Source organism: Enhydra lutris, unplaced genomic scaffold (genome assembly GCF_002288905.1).
Source record: "Enhydra lutris kenyoni isolate GAN:26980312 unplaced genomic scaffold, ASM228890v2 scaffoldscaffold6, whole genome shotgun sequence".
In the NCBI taxonomy this organism is placed as follows: Eukaryota; Metazoa; Chordata; class Mammalia; order Carnivora; family Mustelidae; genus Enhydra; species Enhydra lutris.
In genome coordinates this window covers 20,327,266-20,349,490 of record NW_019154090.1, presented here as the reverse complement: position 1 = coordinate 20,349,490, position 22,225 = coordinate 20,327,266, and the positions used below count along the sequence as shown (strand labels likewise).

Below are 22,225 nucleotides of genomic sequence, written 5' to 3'. Positions count from 1 at the left end.
CTTTGGACAGGGGCTTCCTAGACCCACCTCCCAGCGACAGCCAGCCTGGGGCCCCTTGCTGCTACCCACGACCTCACGCCAGTGCTTTTGGCGCCCTCTGCTGGCCATGCAGCAATGCTGCATGGTTCGCTCAACCCTCCTGAGACAGAGCCACCCTTCCTTGAATTCCCTTTACCCCGAGGTTCTGGAGAGATGCTCTTAGACCCAGCCAACCCCAGACCGGCCAGAGCAGAGAGAGAACCTGGATCTCTGGCATCATCTGTGTAAACAGCTGCTCCTTTCCCACATGCCCTTCTGGTGCTGAGCCCTGGCTCTGCTGGGGATGGGGTTGGGCACCATGTCCCCCCACCCCATCCCCACACCCAGGGCTTTGGGTTCCCAAAGGTGCCCCTGATTCTTCTGCTGACATCCAGTCCCTTCTCCCTCTGCCCACAGATACTCCTGTAGGCCCAGCTGCCATCATCTCCTAACTGGATGATTTCAACATAGCTTCTCACTGTCCCTCTCCACCCCCAAAAGTGCTCGCACGCAGTCTGTTCTCCACATCCACCCCGAGGGAAGATTAAAAAACAAAATAAAGCAAAACAAAACAAAAAAACCAAGTCTGATTATGTTGCTTGTCTGAGTATAACTACAGTGTCTCCCACTGCAAGAGGGCTGAGCCCTTACGTCGTTGGGGAGTCCTGAGCCCAGACCCCTGCCTCATCCCCTATGGCTTCTCCATCCTGGCCTATTAAGTGACTCCTTATATTCCCCCTCTGTCCTTGCCTCTCTCTGCTCGTGGGCTTGAAGCCCCTCCATCCCTGTGGAGTCTATCTCTGTCTGTGTCCCTGGAGTGTGAGAGCTCTAACGGCTGTCAGAGCTCTTTGTCTCTCTGAAGGGCTGCTGAGAGCCTGCCCTCTCTCCAGGACCGGCCTACATGTGAACAGGAGGGAGCACAGACATGGCCATGTCCTTTCAGGGATTATATTGGGGTCCCCAGAGCCCTGAGGTGAGGGTGGGTGCTCTGGGGGCGAGGCTTGGTTACTTGGGGCTTCCCCAGGAATGGAGCTCCTGGGTCAGAAGTCCCCGAGTCAGAGGTATCAGACTGTGACCTCGGGCCATGCCTTGGAGGTGACTGACAGGGAGAGGGACTCCCCCAACAGCCCACTTACCCCACCGACACCTACTCCTGCTCCAACTGGAGTCAGCCTTCCCTGCATGTATTCGTTCTCAAAGGTAGAGTCGTCCATACAATTTTGTTTGAAGAAGGCCTTCAGGAATTAAAAACGATTTTAAAGTCTCATTCAAAATTTCCTTTCATTTCACCAACACTTGCAAAAGCATCTTATTGCCGCTCCCTTATGTTTTTTATGTTTCACTTATATTTGCGTCTTGAATATTATGAACTTACTCATGGGGAAACTGAGGCTCAGAAAGGTTATGTGGCTTACCCAAGGTCACACAGCATGGAAGTCATACAGCTGGATTCAGACTCAGACACAGTTTGGCTCCACTGTCCTTCTCGTGGCCTCCCGAGGGGAAGCTGTCGTGTCCCCACCGGGGCCGAGGCCCTGCGGGAGCTGATCCTGCCTGTGTCTCCCCCTCACCCTCCGCAGTGCTGCATTGACAACTTTGAGGAGATTGTTAAGCTGCTCCTTTCCCATGGTGCCAACGTGAATGCCAAGGACAACGAGCTATGGACGCCCCTGCATGCGGCGGCCACCTGTGGCCACATCAACCTGGTGAAAATCCTCGTTCAGTAGTACGTGGCCCTCTCTCCCCCGGGGCTTCCGCCCTGCCTTCGCTAGCTCTCTGTTGGTTTTGTTTTGTTTCTGCCTTCCTTCTCCCTCCTCTCTCTCCTCTTCCTCTCGGCCACCACTTCCTCTGCCTCTTGTGGTGCCTGATATGTCTCTTTCTTCCCACACCCTCCCTCCACCTCTGTTTCTATGTCTCTCTCTCCTCCTCTGCTCCCACTTCCCTTTCTCCCTCCATCTCTGTGTGCCTTTCCTACTCCTCTTTGTCTCTCTTCATTCTGTCTCTCCCTTTGTGCTCTTCCCTCCCAAACCACCACCCTTGCATTGTCGGAATGGTCCCCATTGGTCTTGGTGTGTAATCCTTTTGATGTGCTGCTGCGATGGGTTTGCTGGTATTTCGTGGAGGACAGGTGCATCCGTGTTCATGAGGGATGTGGGTCTGTAGGTTTCCTTCCATGTAGGGGCTTGGCCTGGCTTCATATCAGGGTAGCCTTTTCTTTTTTAAAATCTCTTTCTTTCTGTCTCTGTGAATCCATGAGTTTATACTTGTCTCCACTACCCTCTTTATGTCTTGTTGCCATTTTTGGCTAGTTTGCTATTTAAAAAAAAAAAAAAAAAAAAACCAAACATATTTCCTTGGCCCTGTCTCCCAAATGCTATTTACATGCTATTCCTTGGTGGGGTGGGGGGGACCTGCTTGGAGGGGCACCATGTAGCAGTGTCTTCCCTAGGAATAAGGCCATTTCTGCATATGCTATTCTGATGGGCTTTTCCAGTCCTCAAATTCCTTCCTGCTCAGGTTCTGAAAACACAGAAAAGACAGCATTCCATTTCAAGTGGGTTCTATTGAATTCCCTGATAATTGGTGGGCACTTGAGCTGGGCAGTGGTCCCTCAGGAATGCGGAAGTGCTAGGGGACTGGGCAGGAAACCAGGGGATTTCAGTGCTGGTGCTTAGAGTGGGTCCTGGGAGGCCACAGAGAGCATCTGAGAGCAAGGAGTCAGGGAGAGGGCCCAAGAACAGGTGACCTTTGGCAGAGGTCTCAGCAAAGCAGCAGCTTGTGAGGTGGCCTCAGGGGATGATGGAGGTCACAGCGGAGGATCAGAGGGGAGGATCAGCTTGCCCAAGGGCACGTGGCAGCACGGAGAGGTCTCCGTGCAGGGCCATTGGGCCTGAGGACTTACTGGCGGGGGCCCGTGTCCACAGCTCTCATGAGGACCTGGGTGTGACTCAGTCTTCCAGGAGCACCTGACCGGTGATGGTGCCCAGAGGGAAAGGGGGTGGTGCCAGCTTGGCGCAGCGGGTCCCCAGCGCTGATCTGTACCAGAGTCACGTGGCGTGTGGGTTCACCCCCAGAGGGTGTTTCAGGGGGTCCGGAGTAGAGTCCAGGAAGCTGCCCTGTATTTCAGTGATGCCTGGGTGATTCTGTGGGGCAGCCCAGGACCACACGTGGGAACCACTGGCCCCACAAGCAGGTTCTGCCAGGGAGCCCCAAGGCTCGGTCTTGCCCCTGGGCTGTCAGCCTTTGGGGATGGGACTTGGAGATGGTGGGGGAGAGCTTAGGGTGTTTCTGCAGGGGGTTGCAGACTGAAACAGAGTCGGGGTTTGAGCCTTGATCCTCCCACGTCCTCACTGTGTGACCTCGGACAACTGGCTATCTGAGTCTCTGTGTCCTCTTGAGTGAGACAGGCTGACAGGAACAGCCCACCAGGACTGTCTCTGTGTCCTCTTGAGTGAGACGGGCTGACAGGAACAGCCCACAAGGACTAGGACGAAGATGAAAGAAGATGGTGTGCTTATAGGGCCATTCGTGTTATTTATGTTACGGTCACCAGGGAGGACTTTGACATTTGTCCCCAAGTGCCTGCCTGCTGGCCCAACAGAGCAGGAAGCCGGTGGAGGTCTGCTGGGGCTGCTCTCCTGGGAGAAGCAGAGTCCAAAGCTGCTGTCCTAGCTGGGGGGCCCCAGCGAGGGGGAGGGGCTGGGGGCGCTGGGGTGCACAGCAGAGCTGTGGGCGAGAGGCTGGAGGGCAGAGGCTTCCAGACCAACCCCAGCCACACTCCCCTGGCCCTCACTCTCACCCTCTCTCTGCAGTGGGGCCGACTTACTCGCTGTCAACTCAGACGGGAACATGCCATATGACCTCTGCGAGGACGAGCCCACCCTGGATGTCATCGAGACGTGCATGGCGTACCAGGGTAAGGTCAGGGCGGCATGCCCTGGTATGGGCACAGGTGCGCCAGTGAGCCGGCTGCATGCCTGCCTCGTGCCCAGCACTCAGGAAAGGGGATGGATCCTCGTTACAATGGTTATCCCAGTGATTGGCAAGACGAGGACACAGAAGGACCCTTGGAAAGCTGTGCTGTGCAGAGGGAGGCATTGTTCTCTGCCGTGTCACCCACACGCGTGGGCGGCCTCAGCTGGCCCTGTCTCCTCTTCGTCAGCTGTGACAATCCAACTCAATAAACATTCACGAGAAAGATATATTTCCATTTGGGAAAATAATCAAGAGTCAAGAACATTCGCGGGTGCCCGCTCTGTGCCAGGCACCACGCGGTCTGCCAGGGCCTGGGGTAAACAAGCTGTGGCTGTTCTCAGCTCACAGATGAGCTTCAGAGAGGAAACAAATGTAGCAATCAGAGACCTGTCCGCCCCACCACCACGGGGACATATTTCTGAAGGTCTCTGCCAGAAGACAGCTCAAATCCAGACCCTGGGCCACAGTGTAAGGGCCGGCTGGGACCCTGCCCTTGAGTTCCTTCCCAGAGCGCTCTGGTAACCATGATGTGGTCCCTCCATTCCTTGGCATCTGGGCTGCCTGTCCATCTTTGGCCGATGGTCTGCGTTTTTGTACCAGTCTGGTGAATCTCTGGGCCCCTCTTTAGGAATCGTGTTTTCAGGTGCAGTTCTCAGAATCTCAGGATTGATTATAAAGGAACCCAACAATATTAAACTACAGCTACCGAAATATTCCTAAACGTGTTAAGTAGAAACTTGATTAATTCACGAAATAGCAAGGTAGCACGTCAGGAAAGTAGGTGCACTTTCTGTTGGTGTTAAAGTCACAGGCATTTCTTGTCGTGCTGCGGATTTGACTTTCGGCCTCAGGGAACGAAATGCTGCATTTTAGTTCAGGGTTCATGCGAGTGAAATTGTAATTTTTTTTTTCCTCCTTTTCAGTTTACAGACCTCCCCCAGATTCTGTCCCAGAATGTTCTATCTAATGGACCTTTGAATAGAACATGTCACTTTCGCTTCCTTAAATATATTTAGTCGCTGCCGGTAACACTCAGACTTGTAGCCAGAGACTCAGGCTACAGAATGTCTGTCCGGGTCCTCCCACCTCCGTTGACTCCACTTCTCTATTCAAAAGTTATGTGTTTGTCCATTCACTCATTCCCGTAACGGAAATCCATGAAGTGCCACGCCGCAAACGCAGCCGCGGACGGGATGAGGGGAACTAGCAGAGTCCCTGGTCAGCTCGGTGGTCAGGGGAGGTCAGCAAGGGGGGGCGATCCCGGCCAGATCTGTGGCCGGAGGCAGAGCCAGCCATTTGAGCGGATGGAGGCAGGTGGATGGTGGGGATTTCTGGTGCGGAGGAACAGAACATCTCACAGTAAACAGTACTCGTGTAGTGCCTCCTGGGCATCAGGAAGGAATGGCCCCTGTTCTGTGGGCCGGTGCGTGGGTGTGTGTTCACTGGGCCTGGGAGAGAATGACCCGTGGGCATGGCTGTCTGCTCTCTTGCCTGGCAGCCTCGCCCGTCTGCCGTGCATCCCTCCCTGCCTGGGGCCTGGCCCCAGGGTGCTGACTCGGCCCCCTCTCCCCTGTACAGGCATCACCCAAGAGAAAATCAACGAGATGCGGGCGGCCCCCGAGCAGCAGATGATCGCAGACATCCACTGTATGATCGCAGCGGGCCAGGACCTCGACTGGATAGATGCCCAGGGCGCCACGCTGGTGAGCACATGGGCCAGGCGGGTCGGGCTGGGGGCTCAGCACCAGGCCAGCTGGGGTGGACCTGCATCTGGTTGAGGTTAAGCTGATACAGTTGGGGCCTGTCTGTGACCTTGAACCTCCTCCAGACTCACTTTGGGGCCAGGGTTGCTCCTGAAATATGGAGAGTTAGCAGAACAGGGCTCAGCGCCTTGGAGAATCTGGCCAGTTTCAGCTGGGGCTGGGGGACAGGAGCCCTGTTGCTCACCAGCCCTGTCTCCCAGTTCCTCCTTCACCTCATGTTCCCGGTGTCCATCCGAGCCCATCACATGGCCTTCCTCCCGTGGTGCCTCCCACGTAAAGACTGAAGCCACCAGACACCCACTCGTGCATGCCACCTTGCTTTGCACCGTCCATTCCCCTGCCTTAGGATCACCTCTCCCATCTCTCTGCCCAGCCTTAGCAGCCTCCCCGAACCTCATGCAACAGCCTGTCCCCTGGGTTCTTTGACTTCTGTGTCCAGACACCCAATCATCCATCCATCCAACCATCCATCCATCGGTTCCTTCCTCCATCCAGGCAACACACACCTGTGTGCCCCAGGCTTCATTAGATCCTGGAGATAGAGAACAAGGGAGCTCTTTCTCTCTCAGGTCTGCCTGATTAGCTCCACTCATCCTTTCAGCTCAAGTGTCAGGGATTGGAAGCTTTGACCTCTCTTTGTAGGCTCTCCTACAGGATGGAGTCCGGTATTGGGGAGAGTCTGGCTCTGAGGCTTTAAACTGAAAACAGGAGCATGGCCTGGGACGCCCACATACTCACCTTCTCCTCACCGATGGCTGGGCCCTGGCCTCGGCTTGGGGTCCATGCTGGCCAGGAGCACTCAGGAGTCTCAAAATCTTGAGCTTACCCAGTAGGACTCAGCAGTCCCGAGAGCCCTCATTGCCCCTCAGGCCTGACCTGTGGCCCAAAGATAGTAACTGGCCTTCTGCCACCTGGTTCCTGAGCCCCACCCTCTGCCTCATCCCCTCGTTAACCTATTAATGGGTCCCTGCTCAGCGCAGCCCTCAAAGATAGAGTCACATAGTAAGATGGAACATTGCTGTATGAAGGCAAAGCCAGGATGTCCCAGGGCACACGCCCCTTTGGGTCTGTGGCTGGCCCTCTAGACACACAGGTTTCCTCCTCTTGGACTGAGGCTGGCCTCAGGGTGGCCCAGACCACATGGGCTAGGCCCGTACTGGGTCTCAGGTCTTCCCAGTAAAGTGGGGTTTACTATTCGTCCCTTCCCCACCAGGTTGTTGGGAGGAATAAATGGGATTCTGCATGTAGGTGCGAAGCCCAGAGTCTCTAAACTCTCAGTAGGTATCAGAGGTTCACACTATCATCATTATTATTAATGCTCTCCCTATCCCAGTCATGCCTTTTTATTCCCCGCCAAGTACGAGGCCACACAGATTGTAATGTCTGCTGGCCCTGCCGGCTGTTGTCTCCACAACTGGCAAACATCACACATTTATAAATCAGATGATTATTGTAATTTTCGTGGGTGCCTGTACCAGATCACACCCTGGGCTTCTTCTGCAAGTTGAAAAATAAAGGAAAATGTCTGTTTGCCCAAACCTTATAGCAGCTGTACCTCAGGATGAGGCAGTGCCTGACCGTCAGGGCTGCGTTCTGAATGGCTGCATTCCGGGGCCGAGCCTTCTCTGTCCCACTGCCTGCAATGCTGTTGCCCCAAATCTCAGCACCCCCAGAGCTCCCTGGTCTCCTCCTAGCCAGCCTTCTGCTGGCCCCCTTGGGCTCTCCCCTCTGCCTCCCACCTCAGCTAGGCAGCTGGTGTCTCTTTACCTCATTGCCTTCCTCCTTCTTCCATATCCATGGTGAACCTTGTCATCCCTCACGGCTCTCTGAGAATGTTCATCACTTACTGAGTGTCTGTCACGTGCTAGATGCTTTATGTACTTTCTGGAGATCAAGCAGATGGGACAAGTGAGGTCCCCAGGGTGGTGTCTATCACCAGAGGCCTTGAATGGTGTCAGACAGGAGAGCTGTTACCTCAGCACGAGGCTTTCCTTTATTGGACGTACTGATTGCCTATCATGTAACGAACAAACCCAAATCTTAGCCTCTTGAAACAGCGATCAATATTTATCACCTCACATAGTTTCTGTGATTAGGGAATTGGGAACAGCTCAGCTGGGTAGCTGTGCTTGGGGGTCTTTCAGGAGGTTGCAGTCGTCTGAAGACTGTACTAGGGCTGGAAGATCCACTTCCAAGATGGCGCCCTCATGTGGCTGGCAAGTTAGTGCCGGCTGTCAGCAGGAGGCCTCCATGCTTCACCTCCTCACGGCCTCTCTGTACTACGTGATGGCTGCTTTGTCCTCGAGGGATTGATCCCAGAGAGCAGGAGGTAGAAGCAGTGATGCCTCTTATGACCTCACCTCAGAAATCACACACCACCACTTCACAATGTCCTACTTGTTAGAAGTGAGTCACTTGTTCTGGCCCACATTCAAAGCAAGAGAATTAAACTTTCTCTCTTAAGAGAGGTATATCAAAGAATGTGCAGACATTTTAAAACCACCACTCTGGGCCTCTGAAACCCCTTCCTCCCAGCTCAGCACATGGTAGGGACTCAGTAAGTGCTATTGCCTTAATCACGGGGGCCCTCACACCAACCACAGGATAAAGAGTGGCCTTAATAAGACTTCGCAGTGTGGCTGGATTTCTGCTTCCTTCTATTCCATTCTACCGTCCCTGGAAATGAGCTGGGATTTGGGTTGGGAAGAAGGCTATCCTGTCTCTAAAAGTGGGACTGGCACCCATAGGGAAGACCCACTTTCCCCTCCCCTTTAGCTGCACATCGCTGGAGCCAACGGATACCTGCGGGCAGCCGAGCTCCTCTTGGACCACGGAGTGCGTGTGGATGTGAAGGACTGGGATGGCTGGGAGCCCCTGCATGCGGCTGCCTTCTGGGGACAGGTAACGCTCGGCATGCGGGACCCGCCCGCTGTCCTTTGGGCTGGCAGTTGGTTCACAAGACCCACTGAAGGTGTTGACTATAGCTAGTTTGTGGGATAGGAAAAGACCTAGAGAGTTTCCAAAAACATTTGATAAGTTGTGTTCTAAGAAGACGATAACAAATTTACCAAATTAGGTAATTCTATGCTTCTGATTTGGTCCTTTCTCCCTCTGTTTCCCAGATAGAAAACTCTGATTGCAGCTTTTGCAGTCCCTCCTTAGATGCCTGGCAGTTCTAGATTTACAGCAGACTCCTTCTCCTATCCCTTGGCATGGCCCAGGAAAGCTGGAGGAGGTGTCAAGCCCATTGTGTTGCCAGGATTCCTGCCTCCAGGGTGCAGGGCCTTCCCTGCAAATGGGCTTTGCCCCATCACTCTTTATGTCAGATCCTGAGAAATGTGGGGGCACTCTATTTACCTCCCAGGCTTTTTGAGCCCGGGGGGAACGTGGGCTTCTTCCTGTGTTTCAGATGCAGATGGCAGAGCTGTTGGTGTCCCATGGGGCTAGTCTCAGTGCTAGGACATCCATGGATGAAATGCCAATAGGTAAGTCCAGCATAAAATCCAGAACACCCTTAGCTACTCATCGGTGTTTTTATAGATAGTGGGATAATTGGGTAAAATATAGAGTTGGCTTGATGGTGGGCTGGTGTGTGGATGGGTAGCAAAATGAATGAATAAGTTAATGAAGGTAGATTGTACAGATGGATAGCTGGATGGATGGATAGATAAATGTATTCATGAGTGGGTGGATGGAGGATGGCTGGATGGTGGATGGATGGATGAGTAGATGGATGGATGGAGGATGGGTGGATGATGGGTGGATGGATAGATGGATGGGTGGATGGATGGATGAGTGGATGGATGGCTGGAGGATGGATGGATGATGGGTGGATGGATGGATGACGGGTGGATGGATGGAGGATGGATGGATGATGAGTGAATGGATGGATGGAGAGGATGGATGGATGATGGGTGGATGGATGATGGATGATGGATGGATGGATGGATGATGGGTGGATGGATGGAGGATGGATGGATGGAGGATGGATGGATGATGGGTGGATGGATGGATGGATGGGTGGGTGGATGGATGAATGGATCAATCAGTGGATGGGTGGATAGGGATGAATCTACGGATGGATGGCTGGGTCAGTGGCTAGGTGGGTAGAGAAATGAAGGGATTCGTTGGATTGAACGTGTAGGTATATATGATCTGAGATATATATAAGTTTTGGCTTGGGCTACGTAGAGTACCTGCTTGTTTCTCTCGATACTTCCTATATCACTGGAGAGTTGATGACTCCTGTTGGAAACTACTGAAGGTGGATGGATCTTTTGGTCATAGCAGAGAACCTTAAGAGCTATGACTATATGGGTCCTGGGTTTCCCGTTCTTATCCTCTAAGGATTGGGGTATAGCCCAGGAAGTGAGACCAGCATTGTTTACTCCCCTCTCTGGATGCCCCCCAAAGATGCTGAGAGTTTTCAGTGCATTGGGTGGCAGCTCCCGTGGTCTGGAGGGCTCCTGGGGGCCACCGGTCCTGGCACTGCTCCCCACAACAGCTTCCTCCCCTGCTTCAGACCTGTGTGAGGAGGAGGAGTTCAAAGTCCTGCTGTTGGAGCTAAAACACAAGCATGACGTCATCATGAAGTCACAGCTGAGACACAAGTCATCCTTGAGCCGGAGAACGTCCAGTGCAGGGAGCCGTGGGTGAGTCGGGGCAGGCTGGCCGTGGTCCCTGGGGGCACTTCTGCCTGTGGTGCTTGGGCCCAGCCCTCCAGCAGCTCTTCTCTCCCCTCAGGAAGGTGGTGCGTCGAGCCAGCCTGTCGGACAGGACCAACCTGTACAGGAAGGAGTATGAGGGAGAGGCCATACTGTGGCAGCAGCGGAGTGTGGCAGAGGACCAACGGACTGCCACCTACAACGGGGACATCAGGGAGACCAGGACAGACCAAGAGAACAAGGACCCAGTGAGTGGCCTTGCGCCCTGCCTCGGTGTCAGCTGATACTGGGAAGGAGGACAGGGCCCCGGCCTGGTCTTGGCCTCTTCATTTCAGAGCCTTCAGAGGGAGGGCTCCTGGACAGCACCCTTACACCAGCTGGACCCCTTTGGTGCTGGTGGCCCCTGTGCTTCTTGAGGCAGTCCTGGTGTGTGAGAGTCAGAACTGGGAGCCTTGGCAGTCAGGAGGGTCTCCTAACAGAGAAGAAGTCCCTGCTGTGTGCCTGCTGTGCTCTAGCACATCTGGTTCTGGGCTCCCCAAAGGAGAGGCTCAGTACAGCAGTGCCCCTGGGTGCTAACAGCACTAGAACATTCTGGGGAAGAACATAACAAGATGTGGAGAACTGTGTTTACAGAGCACATCTGGTTGGGAAAAATGTTTGGAAATACTGAGCAGGGTACTGCTTGGAGCCCTAAGAAGCCTGCTCCGAGAGTAGTTGCTGGTCTGGGCGTTGAACTGCTTTCTTAAGGGGATGCCGTGTCTGTTTCCTAGTATCGCTGGATCCCATTTCCACAAACTCAGTAGTTCAGATCCCTAGAAGTGTGTTCTGTCACAGTTCTGGAGGCCAGAAGTCGAAAGTCTAAGTGTCAACAGCATTGGTTTCTTCTGTGGGCTCCAAAAGGGAATCTGTTGCGTGCCTCTCTCCTAGCTTCGTGTGGCTCAGGCACTCCCTGGCTTTGTTGGCCAGACTCCAGTCTCTGCTTCTGTGGTCACATGGCTTCTCCCTTGTGTGTGTCTGTGTCTTTGTTTTCTCTTCTTAGACAGCAGTCATTGGATTAGTGCCCACAATCCAGGATGACCCCATTTTAACTTATTACATCTGCAAAGACTCTGCCTCCAACTAAAGTCACATTCAGATACGTGACCAGGAATTTTGGGAGGACCCTGTGTTACTCATACCAACAGGCTTGGGTTTCATGCACGGCTGCTGGCTTGCTGAGTGGGGCCAGCAAGTTTGGGGCCAGAGCAGAATTGCTGGGGACAGAAAGAGAGAGGCTGACTGTCCATAGCAGTGGTCTGCCTTTTTGGTATATCCACCAATGATAAGCAGCTGAAAACATTTCTGGAAAGTATTGCTTTGGTGGAATGAAAAATGATTAGCCCAGAGTACCTGCGCATCTCTGTGGGACCTGCCCCCCAGCTGGAACAGAGAGGTCACATGAAGGCTGATCTGAAGCCGGGAAAGGTGCCCACCCAAGGGAATCCAGTCACAGCCCTGGCTGGGGACAGAGAGGGCGCCTCAGAGGCTCTGTTGTGCCTACTTCTAGGGTCGGGAAGAAGAGAGATGCAGACTGAAATTAGATCACATTTATTTAACTTTCCTTTGTGAGTGCAGGGAAGTTATGTTCAGTACATGAATTTGAAATGGATTTTTCAGTTGAACTTTTATAAACGTGTCCCCTGAGATGAATGCATGGAGCCTTTCCATCACCCAAAAAGTTCCTGGGTTCCATGTCAGCGGTCCTCCTGCCCTAAAGGCAGCTGTGTTTACCTTTGAGCACTGAAGAGGAGGTTTGTGCCCACATCTGCGTGTGAATGGCCCCGGCAGTCTGTAGTCTTGTGCGTCTGACTTCCTTGGGGACCCTGAGACTCATCCCTGTGCAGGCACAGAGCCATAGCTCAGTCTTTTCCCTCACTCTGGAGAGTTCTGTTGTTTAAATATGTGACAGCGTATGTGTCCATTCTTCTGCTGGAGGACATTTGGGCTGTTTCAAGTTTGGGGCTACTTTGAATGAAGCTGCTCAAAACATTCTTAGACGAGGTTTTTGGTGGTCATAGGCCCTATTTTCTGTAGGACTGTGTAGCCATGAATGCAGAACAGCTCATGGAGAGGCTACTAGAGATACTGCCACGCAAGTTTCCAGAGTGACTGTTCCCATCTGCTCTCTGGGCAGCCGCGCTGAGCTCTTCGCGCCGGTCCCCGATGTAACATCGCTCTCCATCTGAGCCGTCCTGGTCGGCTTGCTGCTGCAGCTCGCATTTCATTTATTTATTTATTTGACAGACAGAGATCACAAGCAGGCAGAGAGGCAGGCAGAGAGAGAGGGAGAAGCAGGCTCCCTGCCAAGCAGAGAGCCCGACGTGGGGCTTGATCCCAGGACCCCGAGATCATGACCTGAGCCAAAGGCAGAGGCTTTAACCCACTGAGCCACCCAGGCGCCCCTGCAGCTTGCATTTTAAATTTGCATCTCCCTGATGGTGGACGATGGAGAACGCCCGTTCATGCGCTTATGGGCCGACCGCGTATCTTCTTTCATGCAGTGTCTGTTCTTTTGCCCCTTTTCCTTATTGATCTGTGGGAGACACTGGAGATTCTTAAAGAAATCCTCAGGGGGGGAAAAAAAAGAAATGCTCAGGGAAGCAGCTGCTTCCCCCCGCCCCCACCTGTCCCCGTGTTTGTTCAGATCTCACAGCCCAGGACTCTGCCAGAAGTCCTCGCCGGTGTGAGGCGGCACAAAGCATCAGCCCTGCAGGGAAGGGGGTGGGAGGATGTGGCCTGAGTTTGTCCTTAACTTCTGCAGCTTTCTCATCAGCGCTGTGCTTGGTTTGGGGGTTAGGTGAAGGCAAACAAAGGGCCTGCTTTGCAGAGAAAAAGGAAGGAGCTCTGGGCTTTGGGCCAATCACCCAGATGTCCAGTCCCAAGGACACCTGTCAGGGTCCAGGGCCCCAGATCCTGGGGGAAACCAAGATCGCAGGGCACAGCTATGAAGCCCCGAGCTCCTTCCTTTCTCTGACCTATCCCTTTCAAGGCTTTAGGTACTGGCAAGGCTGTGAGAGCCTCTAAGGTAGACATTCTCCATGTGGGTCCCTGGACCAGCAGTAGCAGTGTCACCTGGGAGCGTGTGAGAAAAGCAGACTCTCTGGCCTGCCCTACATGTACTGAACATACACCCTGGGCTCTGGGTTTAACCGGTGCTCTGTGCCCTAACCAGCTCTCCAGGGGATTCAGCGACACACCAGACCTTGAAAACCCCTCATCTAAGGGAATGTTTGCTTGGTCTGACCTGCAAGTTGGGTTTCTGCCAAGACTCCACCCAGTTAGCTACCAGGGCTGGCCCCTGCACATACTTCGGCAGAGCTGGCGCCCTGACACGAGGCTCGGGAGGCAGGCAGCAGCCCTGTCTCTTCAGCCAGTGGCTCACAAACTTAACTGTACCAGAAAATTCCTTGGGGAAGTGTTTTTGTTTTTGTTCGTTTAAAATCCTGGTGTCTAGGTTGCAACCCAGACTAATTAAATCTGAATCTTTGGGCCTGGGGCCTAAGCTTTGTATTTATGTACTTTTTAAAAAAAAATCAACAGACTTGATTTTTTGGAGCAGTTGCGGTTTCTGGAAAACATATGTAGGAAGTACCTAAAGTCTCCACACACCCCCTTTATCACGTCTGCTGGTTTCCTCTGGTATGAACATCTTGCCTTAGTGTGGTAGGTGTATTACCATGATGAACCAATATAGATACATGATTGTTAACTGACGCCTATAGTTTATGTTAGGGTTTACCCTCGGTGTTCGACATTCTACAGATGTTGACAAATATGTGATGTCATATAGCCATCATTAAAGTTTCATACAGAATATTTTCACTGCCCTAAAAATCCCTGGTGCTTTACCCATCCATCCCTCCCCAAACCCTGGGCAACCACTGACCGTTTTACTGTCTGCATGGTCTTGCCTTTTCCAGAATGTCATAGAGTGGGAATCACACAACGTAGCCTCTTCAGATTGGCGCTGTGCAAGTGTTTTTAACTCCCAGGTGATGTAGTGTGATTTAATTCCCCAGCCTCTGAAGCTGAGAACTAGTGTCTTAAATCTGTGCTCGTCAAAGCACCATGGGGAGTTTGTTAGAAACGCTGGAATTCCAGTTCCAACCCAGAACCCATGATTCAGCATAGACCCTTTCACAAGAGCCCCAGGTGACTCATACGCACAAAGAGTTAGAGAAGCGTTGATCTAGACAATGAAAAGCGGTCTTTCCAAGACCAATCTGGAAGTAAAGAAAATAGACACAGAAATTCAAGTTGAAAAAAAAAAAAATGCCACGAATGCGGCATCAGTCTGCCTGCATAGCTCAGAAATGCCATTAAATATGAGAAGAACAGACATACCTACAGGGAAGCTTGCTGTGGAAAGTGCCCTCGCCTTACTGTGTCTTAACCTAATTGTGTATTTCTGGGAGATCTTTCCAGGAAGTGGAGACTCCTGGAATTGCGAGTCAGCACAGGAAGGTTGTCTTTGTTCTTTTCACCAGATATAGAACATTCCAGAACAAGTACTTGCCGTAGTTTCTCACCTGCCTAATGGTGACGTTCAGGCTTTTCTCCCCTAAGGGGACATGTATCTGTGAAATGAAGTCCTCGAAATGGGCTTGCTGGTGCAAAGTATGCATTCTTCCATAAAAACAAACTTTTGGGGGATGGGGAGATGATGTGATGTTGTCCTCCGAAGAGACTATGGCACTTTATGTACCTGCCCGTTTTCCTGCACTCTTGCCGATGCCGAGTCATAACACATTTTTAAAACATTTGTCAGTGTGACAGGTAAAAAGATATTTTGTTGCTTTAATTTTCATGTCATTAACTATGAGCGAGATTGAATATTTTCTCTTGTGTTTATATGCTATAAATATAATAGCATATGTTTAATAATAATATAATTATATATAATAATATTATTATTAATTATTATTATTATCATTGCCATGAGCTGCACATTAGTCTCATTTGTTGTTTTTTTTCCTGTTGGATAGTTGGGCTTTTTATTTATTTTATTTTATTTTTTAATTTTTTAAAAGATTTTATTTATTTATTTGACAAAGATCACAAGTAGACAGAGAGGCAGGCAGAGAGAGAGGAGGAAGCAGGCTCCCTGCTGAGCAGAGAGCCTGATGTGGGGCTCCATCCCAGGACCCTGAGATCATGACTTGAGCCGAAGGCAGAGGCTTTAACCCACTGAGCCACCCAAGCGCCGCTAGTTGGGCTTTTTAAAATGGATTTTTAAGAGTTCTGCTTTATTTGGGAAACTAATCGCTTTTCTGTCATATACGTTGCAGTTTTTTTAATGTGTCTTTTGACTTCATTTATGATGAGTTTAACTATGCTTTACATTTTTGTGTTCACCAAACGTAGCCACATGTTTATAGTTTCTAGGCCGCAGCTCCTTTTAAAGCTCTTGTTATCCAGGGATTTCCGGGTTAGAATCTCTGCCTTTCAGAGTGGGTATTTGCTGGGAATACAGAGGAAGGATTATAAGTGACCAAAGACTCAGCTAAGGGGCACCTGGGTGACTCAGTGGGTTAAGCCACTGCCTTCGGCTCAGGTCATGATCTCAGGTCCTGGGATCGAGCCCCGCATCAGGCTCTTTGCTCAGCGGGGAGTCTGCTTCTCTCTCTCTCTCTCTCTCTCTCTCTCTGCCTACTTGTGATCTTTCTCTGTCAAATAAATAAATAAAATCTTAAAAAAAAAAAAAACTCAGCTAAAATCGGGTGACATGAAACAGGAATTTTTCAGCTCGTGTAACTGCAAAGTCTGGGACCAGTTGGGTCCTGAGGCTCTCAGTGCACCCCTTTGGTCTCCTTCCAATGTAAGGTCAACGTCAAGCAGGCCATTTGACGTGCAATCTCCCCAGGCCCCCAGCTTCCAACATTCTCACTACCCTCGAGTTCTGCACACACAGAACTTCTCTTTCTCAAGTGTTCTGGCACACATCCAAGGGCTCAGTTTCATGGACTCCTTTTCAGTCAAAAACAAACTCCTGCAGGGAGTATGTTGATGGGCCAGACCTGGGGTCGTGGTCCAGCCTCTGCGGCAGGGATGGGGATCAGTCAGCTCTCCCAAAAGACAGATTGGTGAGTCCCCCCAAAGCGGAATGCAGGTCCTGTTAGCCCAGTAGGGCAAATGGTGGGAGGACAGGTGCAGACCAGAATGCCCTCCACAGAGGTGCAAGTGGGGAGTGAGTTCAGATCCTCTAACCGGCTGCTCATGGCCTTCTCCCCCTCAGAACCCCCGGCTGGAGAAACCCGTGCTGCTCTCTGAGTTCTCTACCAAGATCCCGCGAAGTGAAATGGATGGGCCTGTTGAGAACGGCCTCCGGGCTCCGGTCAGCACCTACCAGTATGCGCTGTCCAACGGGGACGTCTGGAAAGTGCACGAGGTGCCTGACTACAACATGGCCTATGGCAGCCCCGGTGTGGCCGACGCCACCCCTCCCTGGAGTGGCTACAAGGAACAGAGCCCCCAGACGCTTCTGGAGCTGAAACGACAGCGGGCTGCCGCCAAGCTGCTCAGCCACCCTTTCCTGAGCACCCACCTGGGCAGCAGCATGGCCAGGACGGGCGAGAGCAGCAGCGAAGGCAAGGCCCCCTTGATCGGAGGCAGAACTTCCCCGTACAGCAGCAATGGCGCCTCGGTCTATTACACCGTCACCAGCGGAGATCCCCCGCTCTTGAAGTTCAAGGCCCCCATGGAGGAGATGGAGGAAAAGGTCCACGGCTGCTGCCGCATCTCCTAGTCTCTGTGTGATGGAGGAGAGAGATGCTTCGGGGAAGGGTCTCTGGGATCCAGGATCCCCCCCACACCCCCCCAGCAGCCTTGGCTGGGGAGACATCAGAGGGCAGCTTGCGGGGAGGTGGGCTCTGCTTTCCGGGGGAACGCTGACCCCACCTCTCACCCAGCGGCCATAGCATCGCCACGTCCCACGGTTCCGCTTCCTGCTGCATTGTCTGTCATCAGAAACAAGGCGCATTGTGGCTTCCTAACTCTCCCTGCTGTCATATTTGGGAGGGGGGGCTGGGATTCTGGTTCTGTTGTTGGTAAAGGCTTCTCTGGACCAGTACCCGCGTATCAAATATTGGTGTGCATGTGCTTGTGCGCGTACATGTGCACGCGCACGCACACACACACACACACACACACTCAACCATGTGTAGGAGTGACACAGCTGGGCTCATGGGAAGCAGGTGGGACTGACAATTTGTGGGCTCTTCCCAAAAGGATTGAGGCTAAGACTCTGTTATGTCACCACTGCCAACATGGCTTTAGCTGGGAACGGGGCCTGCTAAGCTGAGACCCACAGTCCTACCCAGAGTCATACTGGGGCTTGGGCCACCATCCACATCTGGAAGGAGCAGGATGTCCACTCTTTGATCAGAGGGAGCTATGAGCCGACGTGGGTCCATGAGATGGGCAGTGGCCTGCTCCCCAGAGCCTTGCCCATGCCGAGAGCCAGCAGTGTGACCACCCGGAGGATGAGGTGGAGAGCCAGGCTCTTCCTTTCCTGGAATAATCCAAGTCACATTTTACTTCTGGATGGAAGTATCAAAAATGAGAGGGAAGGGGGAACAAATTTAGTGTGTCCAAAAGTGCACTTGATAAAAGAATTCTCTTAGGCTACAGGACTCCAGGTGGGAGATAACTGAACTTGCTTTCTTGCTTTCTTTCCTGGGTAGCATCATGATCACTAGGCTTTCCTGACTGGTGTCGGAAACATGTAGCTTGTGTTGGAAGGGCTTTCGAGGGCGAGGAGTGAGTTGGTGTTAATTTCTGTGAGCATCTCTAGTGGCTGTGACCGAGCCCAGTGCCTTGGGCCGTCTTTGTGAATATTCAGGTGGCTTCAGTCCAGCCTCAGTCAGCTAGGCTTCCTCCGCCTGAGCCATCAGAGTGAGCAGTGGGGGACTGCTGGAAGCCTCCAACTCCTCCCAGAGTCAATGCTCAGGACCCCTGGCCCAGCTTTGCCTTTTCTGGAATGCTTGGTAAGACAAGTCTGCCAGGTGGCCCTTGTGAGATCCTGCCGGGCCCAGGGGCTCCCAGCGTGCTGTCATGGGAGTGGTGACACCCCATGGCTGCAAATCCAAGGTGCCCACGGCCAACACCCTGCCCTGCATTCAGGAGAGCGTTGGTGGGGCTGGAGTTGGACCTTCCCACGGCCCAACATCTTCACAGCCACGATCTCCCTAACACTGGGGAGGGCAGGCTGCCCACCGCCTCTCTCCTGAATCTTCTCAAGAGCCCCCTTTAAACTGCTGTCCACAGGCTCAGCCAGAACCTACTGGTGTGCTTAATAAGCAGCAGGTTTGTCCCCTGCCCTGCGCCTTTTATTTGTCCTGAAACTACCTCCTTAGAGCTCTGAAGGGGTCCCCTAGTCCTGATTCCGGGATTCAGGGGACCACTCTGGGTTCCTTCTAATCTTCTTCTTTCTGAGCCTATGAGAAATTCTCCCTGAGGGGCCCCTGGGCCAGAGGGAGGGGGCTGAGGCTGGAGGAGCCCCCCCCACACACTGGTGCCACAATTCTAGTGATGGGGTCTGCTGTTTATCAGTCCCCGTCCCCGCTGTGGCCTCCATGGCCCCATAGCCCAGAAAGGAAGCTGGATCCCAGGGGCCTGGCGGATGCTTTACCAGGAGCAGGGGAGCTGGACCAGAGAGCAAAGGGCTCAGTGGCGTCACTGTGCGCTTGGTGGCTCCTGGGTGCAGGGAGGGTCACAATGCCAGGCCAACCCCACCCCAGCTCCAGGACAGACCCAGTCTAGGGTGGAGGGGCAGCTCAGGAGGCTGCATACAGGCAGGCACAATGCCTCCTGCGGCCCTGGCATCTGGGGCTGGCTCTCCATTGTGTCAGCCTGCGGCTGGAGCCGGGCAGGGGATGATCCAGAACACACACACCTTTGGCTTTAGAACAGTGTTCAGATTTGACTGACCCTGAATTCCTCTGGAGCAAACATAAGCTGCAAGCAGAAGAAGCCATACACTCCCAGGAGGGGGCCGGGCAGGTTTCCCGATCTGTTTGTTTGGGAGCCGGAGACTGAAGGCGCTTATTACCCATGCTGAGCCCTTCTGGCCATTCCCTCCTTTCCCCTCACTGGTTGCCTCCTGGGCCATTCACCCCCCACCTGGAAGGCCGGGAATCCTAGCTGATTCCCCGACAGGAGCCGACTACAGACTCCCAGGCATTTCAGCTCTCATTTTCAGTAGGGGTAAGCCATTCCCTATTAGGACTTCAGGAACCTGGGGAACTTTCCCTAAGGGTCTCCTTGGTGTTGAGGGACGAGGTGGGGTCGGGGTGACTCATTTATTTGCTGACGTAGTTTATGGAGTAGCTGAGATATACCAAGCACTATGTGAGGTTCTGGGGGTAAAGGAGGAACAAGACAGGACGAGGAGACCCCGTTTTACAGTTTGCATCCCTGGAGGAACACGACTGTCAGCAGCCCCATTCAATTTACTTGAGACGGAGTGACCATATCCTGGTCCAGCTTCAACCCAGCTTCTAGCTCCTAGAATCCCTAGAGTACAAAACCCATCAGCGGGGAAATGGCTGCTGTGGCCATCCCTGGATAACATTTGCTACTAAATGCAGATGCTGGATCTTGAGTTCTAGGGAGACACCTTCCAAGTCTGTCTGGAACTTTCAGGGATAGCTGCCTTTGGGCCAGCATCTTTGGGGCACTGTGTAACAGCAGTTTGAGGTCAGTATGTAGAAGAACCGAGAGTCTGGGATTTGCTGTCGAGTGCATCTCAGGTTCTGAAACTCTGGTCTCTTGCTCATTTTTGCTCATTTGTTACGGAGTCCCCCTGCCCCACTGATGGATGATGGGAAGCGAGGAACTTCCTTAACACTGAAGCCTTTCCTCGGGTCTGCCTCTCCTCCCGGTGGGTGTGGCTCAAGGAGCTTGAAGAAAGCTAGCAAGGTCTGCTGGAGGCTCAACTCCCTCTGAGACCAGGCGGATGAAAGGAGGCTACTTCCAAAGCATGTGCCACATGGCTCACGGTGGAGCTCTATCCTTTGTTCCCACCCTGTGCCCCCAAACCACTGAAAACTGGTGGCCATCATCAGGTAGTGAGTTCCTGGCAAGAACGCAGGGAAGTTGAATAAACCCTAGATCCAGCTCTACTGAGGAGTTCAGGATATTATTCTCCATCAAATATGCAGCAGCGATGAAACTGCTCTGCACTGTTTGGTCAATTTCAGCGAGTGTAGGAAAGCTCCCAGGGGATGTCCCCTGTCCAGCCCCACCATGGTTTGCTGGCTTTGTGATAACATGAGACCATTTTGGTGACTGGTGTCAGATCCCTTTCGATCTTGAGCTCTCTTTCCCACTTGCTTTCCCGGAGCAGAATACTGGGGCACTTTCCAGAAGGGCAGTTTTTAACGAGCTACCCAGGACTATATTTAACTCTTTCTATTGTGGCCTGGGGACAGCCTCCCCCGCCCCGGTGCACATAAGAGCAGAGGGTCCTGTGGTCAGTGGTTGACTGCCTAAGTGACCTCCTTTGCCAGAAGCTGTAGTCCTGTCCTTGGCAGGAGACTCTTGTTGGCCAGTTCACCAGAGGGCCTGTTCCCCCGGGCATTGCAAGAGCTGCACTGCGGGGCCTGGCCCCACGCACTGAGGAAAAGTCTGCAGACCCCCAGCCCTCCGCAATAATTCACCAGACCAGAAGCCACTGATGTACAGAGAACATTTAAGAAAAATGTATTTTATGTGAAAAAAAGTTAAAACTCTGTATACTGTATCAGCAGCTTTGTGTAAAAATGGCAATCAAGAGAGTCTAATATATTTAAAACTTTTTTAAAAAAAAATTCCTTGCAGATCTTTGATATTGTATTGAAGTAACTTCCAGGGAGCTCCTTGCCACGTGGCAGTGGTGGGCCTCGATCCGAGACCGTGGCTCAACCACACCCCGAAGGGGCATCCCCTGGAGTTGCTTCCAGCTGCCAAGGCCTGTGACAGAATTCACTGTTGAGAGTTTTTAATTAAGATTATTAAATCCCTTTTAATAACACCTGCTAGCGTTGGCTGTGGTCATTGCTGTGAGCTCGCTTGAATCATGCTGATTTGAATTCGCAAAGAGGTGATCCCTGGACAGAGGGTTGGGGAGGGCTCCTGGTCCCTGTCCCCATCACAGAGGGCTCTCCCGGGAGGGCCCTAAAACAGAGGGAGCTCTGCGGGCTCAGACATGGAGGTGTCTTTCTAGACTGGGGGATGGTGAAAACCAAGGAATTCCAGAAAAGAAGGGTGATTGGGAATGACCTTCGCTTTATCAAATGTTCCCATTGAAATAACACGGAGCCCCATAATGCACACACAGGCACACACACATACTCAACATCCAATATATATACTGGATATTGAATGCCAGAGCAGGAACACATGGATGCAAGGCAACCACACTCAGGCTTGAAAAACTTCACAGATAGGTGGGAATGGGGAGGGGATGGGAAAATAGAGGATTTATCTTTGCAGCAATGGACAATCATCAATTTTAAGTGTTTACTGGTTCTCAAATAATAATGGTAACCTCTCACAATTATGAAGAAGCACTTTAAAGTTGTATGTTTGCTTTCGCATTTACACAAAGAAAATGTGGCCTGAAAACTGACTCTTGGATTTAGCGCTGTGGTGGAGTTCCCGATGGTCTTGTTAAGAGGTTTTGGCTGAGAAGTGGAGGCATAGCCTGTTTGGACCAGTTCAGGAAAGAATGGGAGGAAAACTGGGTACAACTGGTTTCAGGTTTTATGCTATAAGAGGAAGCTCTAG

The 22,225-nt window shown here is 52.3% G+C and overlaps 1 protein-coding gene across 4 annotated transcripts in view; it reads left to right on the top strand.

Moving 5' to 3' along the window:
- Window positions 1–21,475, top strand: part of LOC111141917 (protein phosphatase 1 regulatory subunit 16B) — a 65,599-nt gene extending 44,124 nt beyond the window's left edge. The window contains exons 3-10 of one of the 4 annotated variants that reach the window (XM_022494758.1): window positions 1,599–1,744; window positions 3,831–3,934; window positions 5,572–5,696; window positions 8,532–8,657; window positions 9,166–9,241; window positions 10,279–10,408; window positions 10,500–10,668; window positions 16,695–21,475. In XM_022494758.1, coding sequence (XP_022350466.1) covers window positions 1,599–1,744; window positions 3,831–3,934; window positions 5,572–5,696; window positions 8,532–8,657; window positions 9,166–9,241; window positions 10,279–10,408; window positions 10,500–10,668; window positions 16,695–17,204 — 1,386 coding nt within the window. In that variant the 3' untranslated portion in view covers window positions 17,205–21,475. Of the gene's footprint in view, window positions 1–1,598; window positions 1,745–3,830; window positions 3,935–5,571; window positions 5,697–8,531; window positions 8,658–9,165; window positions 9,242–10,278; window positions 10,409–10,482; window positions 10,669–16,694 lie in introns of all 4 variants that reach the window. The other 3 variants (XM_022494761.1, XM_022494760.1, XM_022494759.1) reach the window with 3 other exon arrangements.
- The last annotated feature ends 750 nt before the right edge of the window (window positions 21,476–22,225 follow it).